At 42.4% G+C, this 15,508-nt stretch overlaps 1 protein-coding gene across 1 annotated transcript in view; it reads right to left on the bottom strand.

Annotated features, from left to right (window-relative positions):
* mmp16b (matrix metallopeptidase 16b (membrane-inserted)) overlaps positions 1–15,508 on the bottom strand; it is a 50,733-nt gene that overhangs the window by 20,767 nt on the left and 14,458 nt on the right. Inside the window, exons 4-7 of the mRNA XM_089007452.1 lie at positions 7,297–7,601; positions 2,056–2,217; positions 1,323–1,540; positions 1,099–1,237 (exon numbers count right to left, since the gene is read on the bottom strand). Coding sequence (XP_088863578.1) covers positions 1,099–1,237; positions 1,323–1,540; positions 2,056–2,217; positions 7,297–7,601 — 824 coding nt within the window. The remainder of the gene's footprint in view (positions 1–1,098; positions 1,238–1,322; positions 1,541–2,055; positions 2,218–7,296; positions 7,602–15,508) is intronic.

Genomic DNA, 15,508 nt, shown 5'->3' with positions numbered 1-15,508 from the left:
ATGGCCAGCTCCGTTTCTTATATGGAGCTTGGCTGCCCTCTTTTGGCGGCTTTTGTTTAATGCAGTTCGGCGCAGGATCGGATATATCGATAGTCCCGGTTATATCGATATTTTTTCGGACTCCCTTGGGTATCGATATAACGAGACTTTACTGTATTTATCATTCTAAAACAGGGGTGTCCAAACGTTTTGCAAAGAAGGCCAGATTTGGTGTGTTAAAAATGCAGGAGTGGGGGGGACAGCCTTTGCGAACATTCTTTACATATAACTTCAATTAATAAAAATAAGCCACTTCACATTGAACTTTTTAAAAACAGCCACTGTCTGTTTACAAATGAGGCAGGCACAGGTGTTTCATATTTCAGTGAACAAATAGTCCAATTTCCACCCATCCTTGAACAGTCGGCTCTCTCAGTCAACTGTCCTCCCTTTGTTGATTGTCGCCATTTTAGAAAATGCATCAGTCATATACTAATTTGCAGTTCCTAATTGAGCCTGTAGATGGCAGCACTGAGCACGCGCAGTAACAATACAATACAATAAAACACATTAATTTATTTAGCACTTCAACAACAGTTCCTGACCAATGTATTGATTTAACATGCGAACCAGACGTTATTGATTTTATGACGGAGGCTGTGGGCCGGATGAAAATTGACCACGCACCGCATTTGGTCGCTGGGCTGGACTTTGGAAATGTCTAATTTAAAACAGATTATTTTCTTACAGATAGTGTTTTTTAGGTGTTCAATTTCCTGCCATGTTTCGGCGTATACTTCCGCCTTCGTCAGAGTGTGGACTGGACACTCTGACGAAGGCGGAAGTATATGCCGAAACATATCAGGCAATTGAACACCTAAAAAAACACTGTCTGTAAGAAAAGAAAGTGTTTTAAATTAGATATCAAGGAGACAGGATGAACTTACAACTATTTGGACATGACAAGCTAGATGTTTTTCCTGGGTTTCTTTGGAAAGCCAGATAGAATTACTATTGTGATTATTCCCATATTGTTCTTACAATTATTAAATCTTTGGTTTTAACATCCACATGCTCACTTTTGTTCCCAATGTAAAATGTGTATATTACATTTTTTACCTTTGAAAAAGACAAATTTTCCTTCGCTGTTTTCATAAACAGCATCAATTTTGGCAGGCAAGCCTTTCCAGAAGTAGTTGATTTGCATGGGGTATCCAGGGACCACCGAGTTGTCCCGCACCCTCCAAAACCACTGGTCCTGCAGGTAAAGCAGGGATCAGGAAAATCATCATCATCCACATCATGCTCGTCAGCAGTATCGCTCATCGCTGTGCTGCTTTTACCTTGAAGACAAACAGTTCCTGCCGCAGAATGGCCAGCGTGTTGAAGCCTCCATCGCAGATGTTGGGCTTGGAGTTGGGGTTAGATGGTTTGGCCCCCTGGGGCGGGCGGTGCGGCCTGACATGGCGGTCGTGCTTGCGGGGGTCAGAGGGAAGGTGGAAGCGAGGAGGGGGCACCGTGGGCGGAGGCCTTGTCGGCTGCGGAGCTCTGTCGGGTGGACCTGACACAATCATCACAAAAATTGTGTTCTCTTTTTCTTTCCAAAGCTTTAAAGTAAAAGTCAAAAGTAAATCTTTCAATATTATTAAATACAAGTAAACATATGTTGGGGGAAAAAATAAACGGACAATATGAATACAGTATTATATAAAATGAGGTATTTAATTACAGTTCGTTTCATCTTGTTTGAGGTATAAATTTAATGATTGTTATTTATCATAAACATTTGAAAATTGATTAAAATACAAATTAGTGTTCAATTCCTGTATAGCTTTCCTTCCTGAAAAAGAAACCTTAATGGGAGATCGTCCAAATTATATTTTATTCAGTCAGTACAGTTCATTTCAACAAAAGAAAATTTGTTTGGAAAATGTCTTGCCATTTAAAAATGCATACTGCTGGCGACATGTTAGCTTAGCCCTATTTCTTCATTTGTGAGTATATGTGCACTAAATACAATAGCTGGCTTCCTTGTTCTCAAGTGTTTTTATTCCAAGCAAATAGCTTGATTGTTACCGTAGATCTTCTGGATGCCCTGCAGGTCGTCGTGAGGTAGTTTAAAGTTCTCTGTATCCATGTACTGGTAGAAAGGAGCCATGATGGCAGTGGGATCATTGGAGTGTTCCAGGCCGAGGGCATGGCCCAGCTCATGAACAGCGACCAAGAAGAGGTCGTTCCCTGCAGGGGAAAACGGGGACAACATTGTGGATCCATGAGAACATTCAGAAAGAAGATCATTGAGCTTCACACTTAAAACTTCCAGTGGCCTGGAATGTCCCTGGTGTTTTTTTTTTGTTTTTGATTTTGGAGGGGGGTTGGTAAACAAACTATCCTCCGAATGAATCACTCTGCTCCATGCTACCAAATCCAACCTTCATTGTGTGTATGGTGGAGAGCTCTCAAGCCAACTCGGGTTTGCTAACTGGCATGTGTCAGATTGAGGTTTCCTTCCTCTAACGCACCACATTCAAATGATGGACATTTTTATCGGGTGTGTTGGAGGAGGGCAACATCTACCTAACATATGCAGGAGAGTAGCCCAGTAGGACTGTCGTTGCCCAACCCTGGCCTGGATAAATCTGAACGTATTCACAGCGAGTGTGTTGAATTGTGCTGTATTTTCACAAGTGTGGTTCGAAGGTGCAAAAAATGATGAGTAGATGCGACTGGGTGCTCATAATTACTGGGTCAGTGTGTTCCTCCTATCACTGCCAACGATATGCAAATTTATGATAATGTCTCACACACTCAACACCAGTGTCTGCTCGGTGTTTGATGAACAGGCTATGTCATCGGATGCATCACAGAGTGGGCTTGGTGCAGTACTTCTGCAAAAACATGAAGACTGGCAACCGGTAGCATATGCATCATGTTCGATGACGGATCCGGAAACACGTTATGCACAGATTGAAAAAGAACTGCTCAGCATTACGTATGCCTGTGAGAGATTTCATCAATTTGTGTCAGGACAAGAAATCAGCGTGGAGACTGGTCGCAAGCCCTTAATAGCATTGTTTCAAAAGCCACTAAATGACTGTCCACTCCGTATACAGCGAATGATGATCAGGCTACAACGTTACTCACTGAAGGTCGCATACACCCCTGGAAAACTGATGTATACAGCTGACACTCTATCCAGAGCTGTTGACCCGAAGGAGCACTCGAAGGCTAAACTGAATGAAGAAGTCGAAGCTTACGTACACATGATCACCAGTGCATTGCCAGTTTCAGATGCAAAGATGGAGATTATACGGATGGAAACAAACAAAGATGAGACACTGAAACAATTGAAACAAATCATCAAAAATGGATGGCCCGAAGTGGAACAAAATTGTTCACCAGACGCAGCAGAATATTGGAACTACAGAATGGAGTTATCTGTAGTGGATGACATCAAATACAAAGGCAGTAAGATTGTCATTCCAAAGACTTTGAGAAGTGAAATGCTCAAAAAGATCCATGAAGGACATCTTGGAATTGAAAAGTGCAAGAAAAGAGCACGACAACTGATGTTCTGGCCTAGAATGAATCAAGACATCACAGATCAAGTGTCGAGATGTACAATTTGCGTCAAATATCAAGCAAGTCAACCGGCAGAACCACTACACCCACACCAAGCACCAGAAAGACCATACCTGAAGGTGGGTGCTGACCTGTTTTCGTGTTAAGGTAAAGATTATCTTTTGGTCACAGACTACTACTCCCTGTATCCAGAGGTTTGCAGACTGCAAGCTACAACAGCAGAAGCAGTGATAACATGCATGAAGGCCATATTTGCTAGAAACGGAATTGCAAACCAAGTGTTTTCTGATAACGGTCCACAATTCGCCAATGTGAAGTTCAGAAAATTTGCGAAGGAGTGGGACTTTAAGCACATAACCTCAAGTCCACATTTTCCACAATCCAATGGATTGGTGGAAAGTTCTGTCAAGACTGTGAAAAGGCTGATGTACAAGGCAACAGACAGTGGAACTGATTTCTACCAGAGCTTGCTGGTGTATCGCACAACGCCGCTCGAGTGGGGTATGTCCCCGGCCCAGCTACTCATGGGACGCGTGCTGAGATCCAACTTACCCATCCCGGAAAACCTGCTAAAGACAAAGGAAGGGGAGAAAGTGAGGAAAATCAAAGAACAACAGAAACAAAAACAAAAGTTCTATCATGACAGAGGAACACGGAACCTACATGAACTACACAACCGTGACCAAGTACGGTACAAAGACAAAACAGACACATGGTCACAGAAAGGAACTGTTCTGCGTCAGGTCCAACCAAGGTCATACAACATTCAGACAGAGGAAGGTGCTGTTTTAAGAAGAAACCGCCGAGATCTTCTCAAAGAACCAACCATAGCAAGTCAACGAACAGAGACTGTAACAGAGACTGTTGTAACACCTCAAAATCCAGAACATGCTATCCGAAAATCCTCAAGGAAAGTGAAACCACTTGAGAGACTGATTGAAACCATTTAACATGTTTTTCTAAGTGATCATGTGGTGGAAAAAAAATAATGAATGTATAATGTGAATGTTTCATTTATTGTTGCAAAATTTGGAAAGACTTTATTCAAGTTTAAATTTGCTAATTACTGAGATAATTAAATTCATTACATTTGTTCAAAGTAAAGAATTCAATTAAGAAAGGGAGATGTAATGATATGAGCAAATCGTATTTGCATGTTCTAGTTCTACTAGTGATGCCTGGCTATAGATCAAAGGAGCAGGTGCTCCTGCAAGTCAGTCTGATGAGAGCCTACCTGTCTGGCCTCTACCTGGGTGACCCTCCCAGGAGTACGAGACTCGGGCCGACAGAGCTCTTGGGGTCATGGAGACGCGCAACGTGCCTCACCAAGATTAGATGACGATTCCAGTCGAGGCAAACACACACACAAACACACACACACACAAACAGACAGACACACACACACACACACACACACACACACACACACACACACACACACACGCGCGCGCGCACACACACACACGCACGCACACACACACACACACACACACACACACACATTTGTACACTGGTGTGTACAAATCTGCAACACGCAGTGCCAAACATATTTTTGTCTGACACTCAACATTTACATATAGCTTGTGCCCGGCTCCTCAGGAGATTGTTGCTCTTTAAAAGATCATATCCACTTCGGCCAGATTCCTCCAAGTCAGGGCTGGCAGCTAAAAGGTTTAATATGATGACCAGCCTCCTGCTCCAGCCTCCTGCTCCAAGGTCCCACAAGGACTACCCAAGAGCGAACGGCTGAGGCCACCATTAGCACACATGTCAACATGCATCATTTACAATTATACTGCTGTGAAGGCCCATTAAAAGGTTGTGTGACTTTCAAGACAACCAAACAAAACTTTTCCTGAACGTGAAGCACCAGGGAGGGCAGAATTTGACGAGAGCGTTTCAACAACGACCGCTCTCATTAGACATCGGCTAGGATAGACAAGGTAGATTGGATGGAACTTTGCTTTTTGCCTTTCAAAAGTTCATCTTTCATGTGTATAATTGTGGTCGCAGTTTGCAGGTGTGTGGTGCCCCAACTTAAATTTTCCAAGACACAAACTATTGTGTATTTGACTTTTTATTCATCTTGCAAGAAAAAAAATGACTTAATGAGGGACTTTGCAATTTCCCACAAAGAAAAAATCCCTTTTTGTGATATTTGTTGCACAATGCTAAAATGATCTATGAAAAAAAATCCTCTCTGTGTCCTCATGTTGCATGCGCTCGCCTGATGCAACCACATGGGCACACATCCCCCAAATAAACAAGTCTGTGAAGACCAAAGAACCCAAAATTTCATTGAGTAACAGAATAATTTTCTGCTGGCCACGACAGAAAAAAAGCTGCAATTTCCCATCCTTTATAGGAACAAAATGCAAGCAGCAGATGGGGTGATTCCTTTTTTCTATGCTCGCTCTTCCCCCATTGATGTAAATTTGAACATCCCGCACACAGTATTTCTTTCTTTTTCTTCAATACTTACCTTCCTGCTGCTGTTTTATATATGACAAAAGATACAGCACAAATACTAACGCTAACTCCCTGGACACTGGGGAAAAAAACATTGTCCTTTGAATTGACTTAATTTCAAGATGCAGATGATATGGTCAAGCAACATCATTTTTAAAAATGTTTCCCGATCTTCACCTCAAAAATAATATCAGTTGACCGCATTACAATCATGTGATGTGAATGTTCAGTTTAAGTCAATTTTCCACTAACAACAACGGTTAAACTTAAAAGACAACCGACACCTCCGGAAAACTTGCGTCCATAATTTGTAAAATCACTTCAAATGACTTCTACTCAGCGCATCTTACAAAGATTCCACCGCATATGGCTATATTTTACGTTCTAAAACTCTTGCTGAATATTCATGAAGTCTTCATGAAGTCTTTGAGTTGATGACGATGTCATGTCGCGGCGGGAACGCCCCTGACCAAGAAAGCGATACACAATGCATTTTGGGTCTTTAGTCGCGGCGGGAACGCCCTTGACCAAGAAAGCGATACACAATGCATTTTAGGTACTTTTTTTTCATCTGAAAACACAGTGTTGATCATGAAATTAGAAAGAAAACTACATAAAAAAATGTGATGGTGAATCGTTGTGTGGCAGCCAATTGCGGTAAGACGCATAAAAAAAGGTGTAAGGTTACACAAATTCCCAGCGGACAAACCAGCCATTTCCTATGGACCAGAGCCGAAGGACAACGAGGAGCTAACCGGAGTTAACGATGGATAACTCCTCTCGAGGATGTTCATCCAGCTCGTAAATTATTTTGTTGAACGTATATAAGTAAAATGGAGCCATTGTTTTGATTCTGGAGCAAGGCAGTTTGTGAAGGAGTATCACGAACTGGGGACGGGACATTCTGAATCTCTCCAGTTTTGAGCTCATTAGTGGCAGTTTTGGACAACTTTAAGTCATTTTTATTGTTGTTTTGCATTTGACTAAAAATATCAGCCTGCGTGTTTTGGTTATTTTAGATGCTCTAAAACGTTTTTCTGATGTCAAAAACAAAAAAAATGGTGTCGGTTGTCCTTTAACTCTTTACTGATATAAGAGGATGTTCATCTCAAAATCCAAATGGATCACACTTCAACTTAATTAATGGACATCAACTATGATTTACAGGGCTTTAGTGCTATCTTCTATGAAGTATGAAGAGAATGATCCCAAAAAGCACAAACAAGTGGTGACTTTTCAACCGAACCAACCATCTTGTCCTCTTACCATCATGGTTAGGGTTTCCCAGGGTCCAAGGCTCATCTGAGTCAAAGTGGGTGTCACCACCAATGCCGGGTCCAGGGAAGTAGGCGTGGGCGAGGAAGCCGCCCTCCCCGTCGAAAGGTGAGCTGTCACCGTGGAAACCCGAGGCAAATATGATGGTGATGTCCACATCACGCCGGCCTGTCTCCAGGGCACTGTAAGGGACAGCCTCAAAGCGGAGCGGCGTCACGCCTTGCCAAACGTCAAATGCCCGGCGGATGGCGTCGTGGGTCTCACGGGCCCCCACTTTTGGTGTGACATTTTTTATACTGTAGGAGAAAAACACAGAACAGTCCATCCTCAGCCCTGTATGAATTCGGAGCATGAAAGGAAGCTGGCAGTGACGTGCAGTCAGGGGAGGCAGGTGAGGCAGTGCCTCACCTGTCATCATAGAAACCTGTCATGGAAATATCAAATGATAAAATAAATGAAACAGTTATATGTATTTAGTGATTTGTACTTTAAAGTTCTTGTCTATTTAACGTCACCGTTTTTGGATTTTTGTCAAAATCGCTGAATTTTTACATTTACCGTTCAAATACTAAGTAGAGATGAGCGGTGAGGCAGCAGCCGGCTGAGTCTCAAAATGGATTGCGCAATCACTATGCTAACTGTGCTGCTTGCTCTGCAGTGAGACCGCATTGCTGTCCTTCTGCATATCGCTAAAGCGTTCAAACACGTTTAGTATATGAACTAAATTTCTACAGTTTAGCTGGTGTATATAATGTACAGTCACTGTACATTATAAATACTGTACTACAGTGTTTATAATGTACAGTCACTGTACATTATAAATACTGTACTACAGTGTTTGTAATGTACAGTCACTGTACATTATAAATACTGTACTACAATGTTTGTTTTGTTTTATTTTTATCAAAACTGTGCGTAGGTGAGGCAGTAAACAGTTAGCAAGTAAAGTGCAACCCTCCAGTCATTTTTTCGTGTTGCTTGGCCTCATTTTCGGAATGGAGGATTACATATATAAATTGAAAGCCTTTTCTAAACTGGACTTTCAATCGAAGCAGGAGATAATAATTAAAGGAAGACCAACACCAGAGCTAAAAGGTTTGCTTCAGACAACGGGACAGAATACTCGCTCTTTTCAGACGGACTGGTACACACGAAAAGGCTTGCTGTGTGGATATCCAGCAAGAAACCGCCTTTTCTGCTTTTCCTGTCTTCTGTTCTGAATTTATGACAATGCCTGGACTCAAATGGGATATTGCGACCTAAAAAATTTACAACGGAGCCTCATCAAACATGAGCGGTCAACCGCGCACATCCAAAGTCAAATCGCTCTAAAAACATTTGGGATAATAATAATAATAATAATAATACATTTTATTTCAAGCGCCTTTCAAAACACCCAAGGACACTTTACAATAAAAACAATAGAACACAGCACATAACAATAAAACCATAAGTAAAATGATAAATAATAAAATAGCAGAGAGAATTAGACATTGAAAGCAATTTTAAACAAATGGGTTTTGAGATGAGCCTTGAAAATAGGGAGGGAGTCAATATGACGGATGTTGGGTGGGAGTGAATTCCAGAGTTTGGGAGCAGAGCGGCTGAAAGCTCTGCATCCCATGTCCAGGATCGACTTGGCTTTGAATGAATAGCGAAGACTCAACATCGGCATCGACAAAGGAGAACCGGGAGATTTTAAAAGATCTCATCAATGCCACCTGCTTCCTTGCCAAACAACAGCTGAAGAAAGATTCCTTAACCAGACGGATAGAGGCTTTGTAGAGGCTTCTACAAAGAAGTTATCGATGCTTTTCTTCAGAAGGAGCGGCGCATGGACTTCATTTACAAGTAAAGGTAACTTGTTTTCTTAAATTATTTTTTTCTATGCTACAGTTTGTATACAGTATATAAAGAATGCTGACATGACATTTTAAACAAAACACGTTAACTGTTGCCAATCAAATGGTGAATAAGCTACTCTGTAGAGTTCATATGTTTGTAAATCTGACTGATGACGTCAGTGCCTCACCAGCCATGAACCTCACCGCACGTCACTGGAAGCTGGAGTACAGCATGTTATACAGTATGCCTCATCCACACAAGCATGGACGGCTCCAGAATTTGTTCTCTTTCTGTTTCAATAAATATCTTGAAATGTCAAATAAAATTCTGAAGAGCCTGAAATGTGGCTACACAGATTTATGACAGGGTGGAGTGGCGCATTTTGGCATCCTCTCAGTCTCGATATGATACGGACATGGGCGAAAGTGGCATGTGGAGTTCCCAAACAGCTGCATGACCTAAACCTATAACCCATCAGCTGGCGATGGTGTGTCGTGTCCAGGTAGCGAGATTTGTAGTAATGCCTACAACCAGAAAATGATTTACAAGCGCTGGGTGCCGTTACTTAAATTCCCAAGTGAAGAGTTGCTACCTTGGCTGTGATTGAGGCCTTTAAATTTCTGAGATCGTGAGCAATAGTGCCTCTCACCACAGCATGGAAAGCCTATTGCGTCACACGCGTGTATGATTTTGAAGTGCGCCTTTCAACCCTTTCATGTCTTTCAATTCCTTGATCTCCTTGATGTGCGTCTCACCCTGACGCATAGCACACGTTTGAAAATTGTATAAAAGGAGCTGTCGCGGGACAGAGAGATTGGGGCGAACCACGGGGCAGAATCATCTCGGACTCACGCCCGGCTCACGCCGGGCGTCGGACGGACATCACGGCACGACTTGCTCGACTCCACGCCACGATCAAGCTCTGCGCGTCACCTGCCTGGGAGATCTGACAACGAACCTACTTACAAATAAAGAGAACCATCAAACTCTTTAAGCCCACTGATAACTGGGATATTTTCCAGCCAGTGGAGAATTTAAGCGCATACATTTTAGCAAAGGGCGGTTGAGTGGTTGGCATGTTCATTTCACATTGCAGTGGTTCGATCCGGCTTCCCTGTTTGGAATTTGCCTGTTTTCCTTTTCCTTTACTATCCCCAGGACTAAGAGACACAAAGCCTTAAATTATAAACTCAGCATAAACCTCACGCCAGACTTCCTTTTAAACAGCTTATTCCCCCAAGCCATTAACTCTTTGAACAGTAGCCCAAATGGAACTGCATTGTGCCTCTTTGCAATGTTTTTGATGATGATACTAGTGCAGCGTGTTCGACCGGAAACAAATTCCTTGTGTGTTCTACATACTTGGCAATAAAAATGATTGTCATTCTCATTCTTTTGATCACAGCAGAACAATCCAATACTGAACAGTCTTTACAGGCACGGAAGATTGTCGCCATCTTCTGCCTTTTTGGGTGCGACATCCCCCCACCTCCTGATGCCTCAAAATGACACGGAATAAATTATTTAATCGATTGCAAACATGTATGCTTTCCTCTTCAGAACTATTTGAATCATATTCATAACTGGATGAGTAAGAAGAAAGCATCTTCTCTGAATCTGAAGCCATTGTTTTGATTCTCCAGCAATGCAAGACGTCTTGGCGTGACACCACAAACAAGGGTGCGGGACCTTCTGAAACTGGCCACTTCCGGTTTCGATTTTTTTTATTCATTCATTCATTTTTATTGGTGTTTTTCATTGACTAAAAATATCATACTGCATGTTTTGGGTATTTTAGATGCTATAAAACATTTTTCTGATGTCAGTTAGGAAACAAAAAAGTGATGTCGGTTGTCCTTTAAATCTAGTGTGTGCAAACCTCATAGCACAGTAAGAACACTACAACCCAATTTGGATTGGATTTGCCTTTATTAGTCTCGCAGTGTAGAAATTTACACTTCACATCAGCAAAGGGATGAAAGGGATGTTTTTTGATTGATTTATTAACAGTCTTTCAAATGTGAAAAAAAGCCCTTATCAGTTCATAAATTTGTCTCAAGGAATATGCAAGATATGGTATTTACATACTATTTTGCAGATACTGGGAGGAGGAAATGTAAATAGATTAAAATAACATACGTGTAATGATATGAGCAAATTGTATTTGCATGTTCTACTAGTGATGCCTGGCTAGTATAGATCAAAGGATGCGCTCCTGAAAGTCAGTCTGATGAGAGCCTACGAGAGCCACACATGTCAATTGCCTTCTCCCTTCAACCAACACAGCCGTCCTAATAAAGAACCTCAACTCTATCCAGAAGTTGTATCATTTACCGAACCCGCTTACACAAAGTAACACAATACGCACTGTGATTTATCAAGATTGGGTCTGTTTTTAATAAGTTTCAATCGAAAGTGGAAAGTTAAAGAAATCAACATTTATTGAAAAAAGGAATCACATTCAACATTCAATACATATTGTTACACAACGAAATACTCAAGCTCAATAATATCTACTTGTGTTAAACTCCGCAAAATCATGGATGGATTGTCCTAACCGCGCACTCGACAAACTCGCCAGGACGCCCTCGCTCGCCTTCATGCGCAAACAGTACACGTGTATTGTTGCCAAGCACACAAACATAGGCTACCTACATTTGAAATTTGCATACTCGGCATAGCAGCCAATCAGAAGCTTGCTTCCTACTTCGGACTTTCCCAAGAACGCTTGGGAAAGTCCGAAGCAAAGTCGTGCGTTTGCATATCATTTTCCAAAGTAGACGCACAGAACCTTAGCACCATAAGAAAGATTCAAAAGAAGCTAATAAAATTTGTGTCGCTATAAAAAGTAAATTTACATTAAACCGTGACTGTAAATTGTAGTTGAGAGTTATGAAAGACGCTCAGTGGCCCGTAGGAGACAACGCATTGTGCACAAAGACTGCAAAAGACAACTCCAATAAAACCTTCGGCCACGGATATTTTCCGTAAATTAAGCAACGCAGCGTTTGTGACTATATACTTTGTGACAAAGTTTTTTTGCGATTTCTCGTTTTTTTGCGATTTCTGTTTTTCTTTATGGCAACTTTTCAGAGTTGTCTGACTTGTCCGCTAACATTTTCATACTATCAGACACTGTTTTTACTATAATTTGGCCAATTTCGGCGGGCTGGATTAAAAAGCCGAACGGGCCGTATGCAGCCCGCGGGCCGTAGTTTGCCCATGTCTGGGCTAACGAATACCAACAAGCGTCGAAGGTAGAGAAAAGGAGTCAAAACATATCAGGCGACCATTCGCAAACTGTGGGCACCCTCAGTGGTCTTTCAACAAATGTCAAGAGGAAAGAATAGGGAATGAAACAAACAATTATGAAGATACAAAAAGGAGAGGAGTAGCAGTACGTTACATTGCAGGAGTTTCTGAAAAACTACAGAGTGCTTTGGCAACACAAAATTCCTAATTATTTCACACCGATAAACACTTTAAGGCAAAAATTAGTGCATCCAAAAGGTAGGCTACCAAATGAAAAACAAAGTAATGTAGTTTATTCAATACATTGTAAGAATGGAAATTGTAAAGAGCAGTACATTGTGGAGCCTCAACAAATTCTCAAAAAAAGACTTTATCAACATCGCAGGGATAATACAAGTGGGCCTCAATCAGCAGTACATTTGCACCTAAAAGCTAGCAACCACTCATTTGACGACAATGAGGTTAAAATCTTAGCGAAAGAACATAGATGGTTTGAAAGGGGGGTAAAAGAAGCGAAAACAACAAAATCCTTCATTAAACCGGTCTGGTGGGGTGAGGTTCAATTTGGATCGTTCATACAATAGCCTGCTTAGGCAAAAGAGGTTAGACAACATACGTAATGCTGATGAGGTGATACCGGTGGGAGTGGGGGAAATGGGCCAGTCGTTAGTCAGGAATGTAGAAACAATCAGTGGGGCCACAGGGAGTGGTCCTCTGCTCCCCCCAACCTGAGAGTAGGGACCTATCATAGCTGTGTCCGGCGCCGCCATGGCTGGACATTAGGGATATATAAATAGGGCCGATACGACCAGTCAGACTTTAGTTCGCTGACGAAGCCTCTTGGATAGGAGGCGAAACGTTCGAAACCTTCAAATTTGTCCAGATGACGACTGAAGAAACCTTCTCATCGATGGACCACTCCTGTACGACTGAGAGCTTACACAGACGAACTGTATACTGTGCAAATGTAAATGTGCAAAACCGTTTCATAAAAAAAACTGTACATAGTGCAAGTATCAAGAAAGGCACATTGAAATATTGCATCAACCCATATATACAAGTGTGCAAGTTTTTTTTCTCACATGTGATCATTGAGAATTGCAAAGCCTGACAGCAATCGGTAGGAACGAGCAGCGGTACCTCTCCTTGCAGCGCGTATGTAATAATCTCTGGCTAAAGTGCTGTCAGGGTGGGCAGGAGGGAGTGGGAGGGGCTGTCCATCATAGCTTTTAGTTTAGCTAGCGTCCGTCTGTTGCCCACCTCCTCCAAAGAGTCCAGCGAGCAGCCCAGGACAGAACTGGCCCTCTTGACAAGGTGTTCCAGTCGTTTTCTGTCCCGGGTGGTGATGCTGCCTGACCAACAGACAATTCCATAGTGGATGGCTGAGGCCACCACAGAGTCATAGAAAGTCTTTAGGAGTGACCCCTGAACTCCAAAAGACCTCAGTTTCCTAAGTAATATAGTTTATTCAATACATTGTAAGAATGAAAATTGTAAAGAGCAATACATTAGGGGAAACTAAACAAATTCTCAAAAAAAGACTTTATCAACATCGCAGGGATAATACTTGTGGGCAGTACATATGCACCTAAAAGCTAGTAACCACTCATTTGACGATAATGAGGTTAAAATCTTAGCGAAAGAAAATAGACGGTTTGAAAAGGAAGTAAAAGAAGTTATTTTCATAAAACAGCAAAATATTTCACTAAATCGACATGGTGGTGTGAGATTCAATTTGGATTGTTCGTACAACAGACTGCTTAGGCAACATAGTCTTAGTTATGCTGATGAGGTGATACCAGAGCAAATGGGGCAATAAGGCCAGTCGTCAGTTAGGACAATAGAAGTAATCAGTGGAGCTGCAGGGAGTAGTCCTCTGCTCCCCCCAACCTGAGAGCAGGGATCAATCATAGCAGAGTCCGGCACCGCCACATCTGGACAGTAGGTATATAGGGCCGAAACGACCAGCAAGACTTTAGTTCGCTGAAGAAGCATCTTGGATAAGAAGCTAAACGTTCGACACCTTCAAAGAAGTACAGATGATGGCTAAACAGACCTTTTCATCGATTTTTGGAAGTTTTCAACTACAACAACCCTGCCTTTAACAGAAACCAAAAAGACATGCTCTACTCTTCCTGCCTACCCACCCCTACCTGTTACATGCTACCAAAACAAAATACTTTGTCCAACCTATAACTAGTGCACCAGGTACGACCTACCTATCTCAACTAAAAAAACTGCCTAAATAATCTCGAGTCTTCATCAGCTTTCCCAGGTACGTGTGAGCCCTCCCAGGGTTACTGACAAAAACAATAAAGGCAAAACACTGAAGTGGTAGTAGTCTCTCCACCAGGCGGCCCGGTAGTTGAGTGGTTAGCAAGCTGGCTTCACAATACAGAGGTCGCCGGTTCGCGTGCCAACTCCCTGTGTGGAATTTGCATGTTCTCCACGGGCCCGCGTGCATGCTGGCGTCCACACTCCAAATTGTCCCTAGGTGCGAGTGTGAGAGTGACTGTTGTTTGTCTTTGTGTGCCAAGCGATTGGCTGGCAACCAATTCAGGGTGTCCCCCGCCTCGTGCCATCAAACACCTCGTGTCCGAAGACAGCTGGGACAGGCTAAAGCACTCCCCGCGACCCTAATGAGGAATAAGTGGTACGGAAAATGGATGGATGGATGGATAGTCTCTCCAAAACCCATAGACTAATTAGAACAGGTTACACTCAGGACTTACCTCACGTGGCAACAGCTACCTGGCTGTCTAACAAATCAAGGATAGCAAACAAACAAATTCGGGCCAGAATCCCAGGTGAGCACACATGTTATGATCTCAAAGGGAGACCAGACTCAGGTTGGTTCTAATGAAATTATAAATTTATTGAAAGTAGTCAATGCAAAAAAAGGTCCGGTCTTGGCAGGCAGATGAGCGAGCGTGAGCCTGAAGCAGCCACTTATGAAGGCTGCCCAGGACCAAGGTGTGTCTCATCTGCAATTAGCAGAATGCATGTGGCCTTCAAAGGGGGGTGGGAGAACAGGAAATAACTAACTAACCTCACCCCACATCACTGGCCTCGAGAGGAGGGAGGAGTGCATAGCAATGTTCACAAG

This window comes from Hippocampus bargibanti, linkage group LG11 (genome assembly GCF_051943395.1).
Source record: "Hippocampus bargibanti isolate YZ-2025 linkage group LG11, ASM5194339v1, whole genome shotgun sequence".
NCBI classification, from domain to species: Eukaryota; Metazoa; Chordata; class Actinopteri; order Syngnathiformes; family Syngnathidae; genus Hippocampus; species Hippocampus bargibanti.
This window is presented reverse-complemented; position numbering and strand designations above follow the sequence as displayed.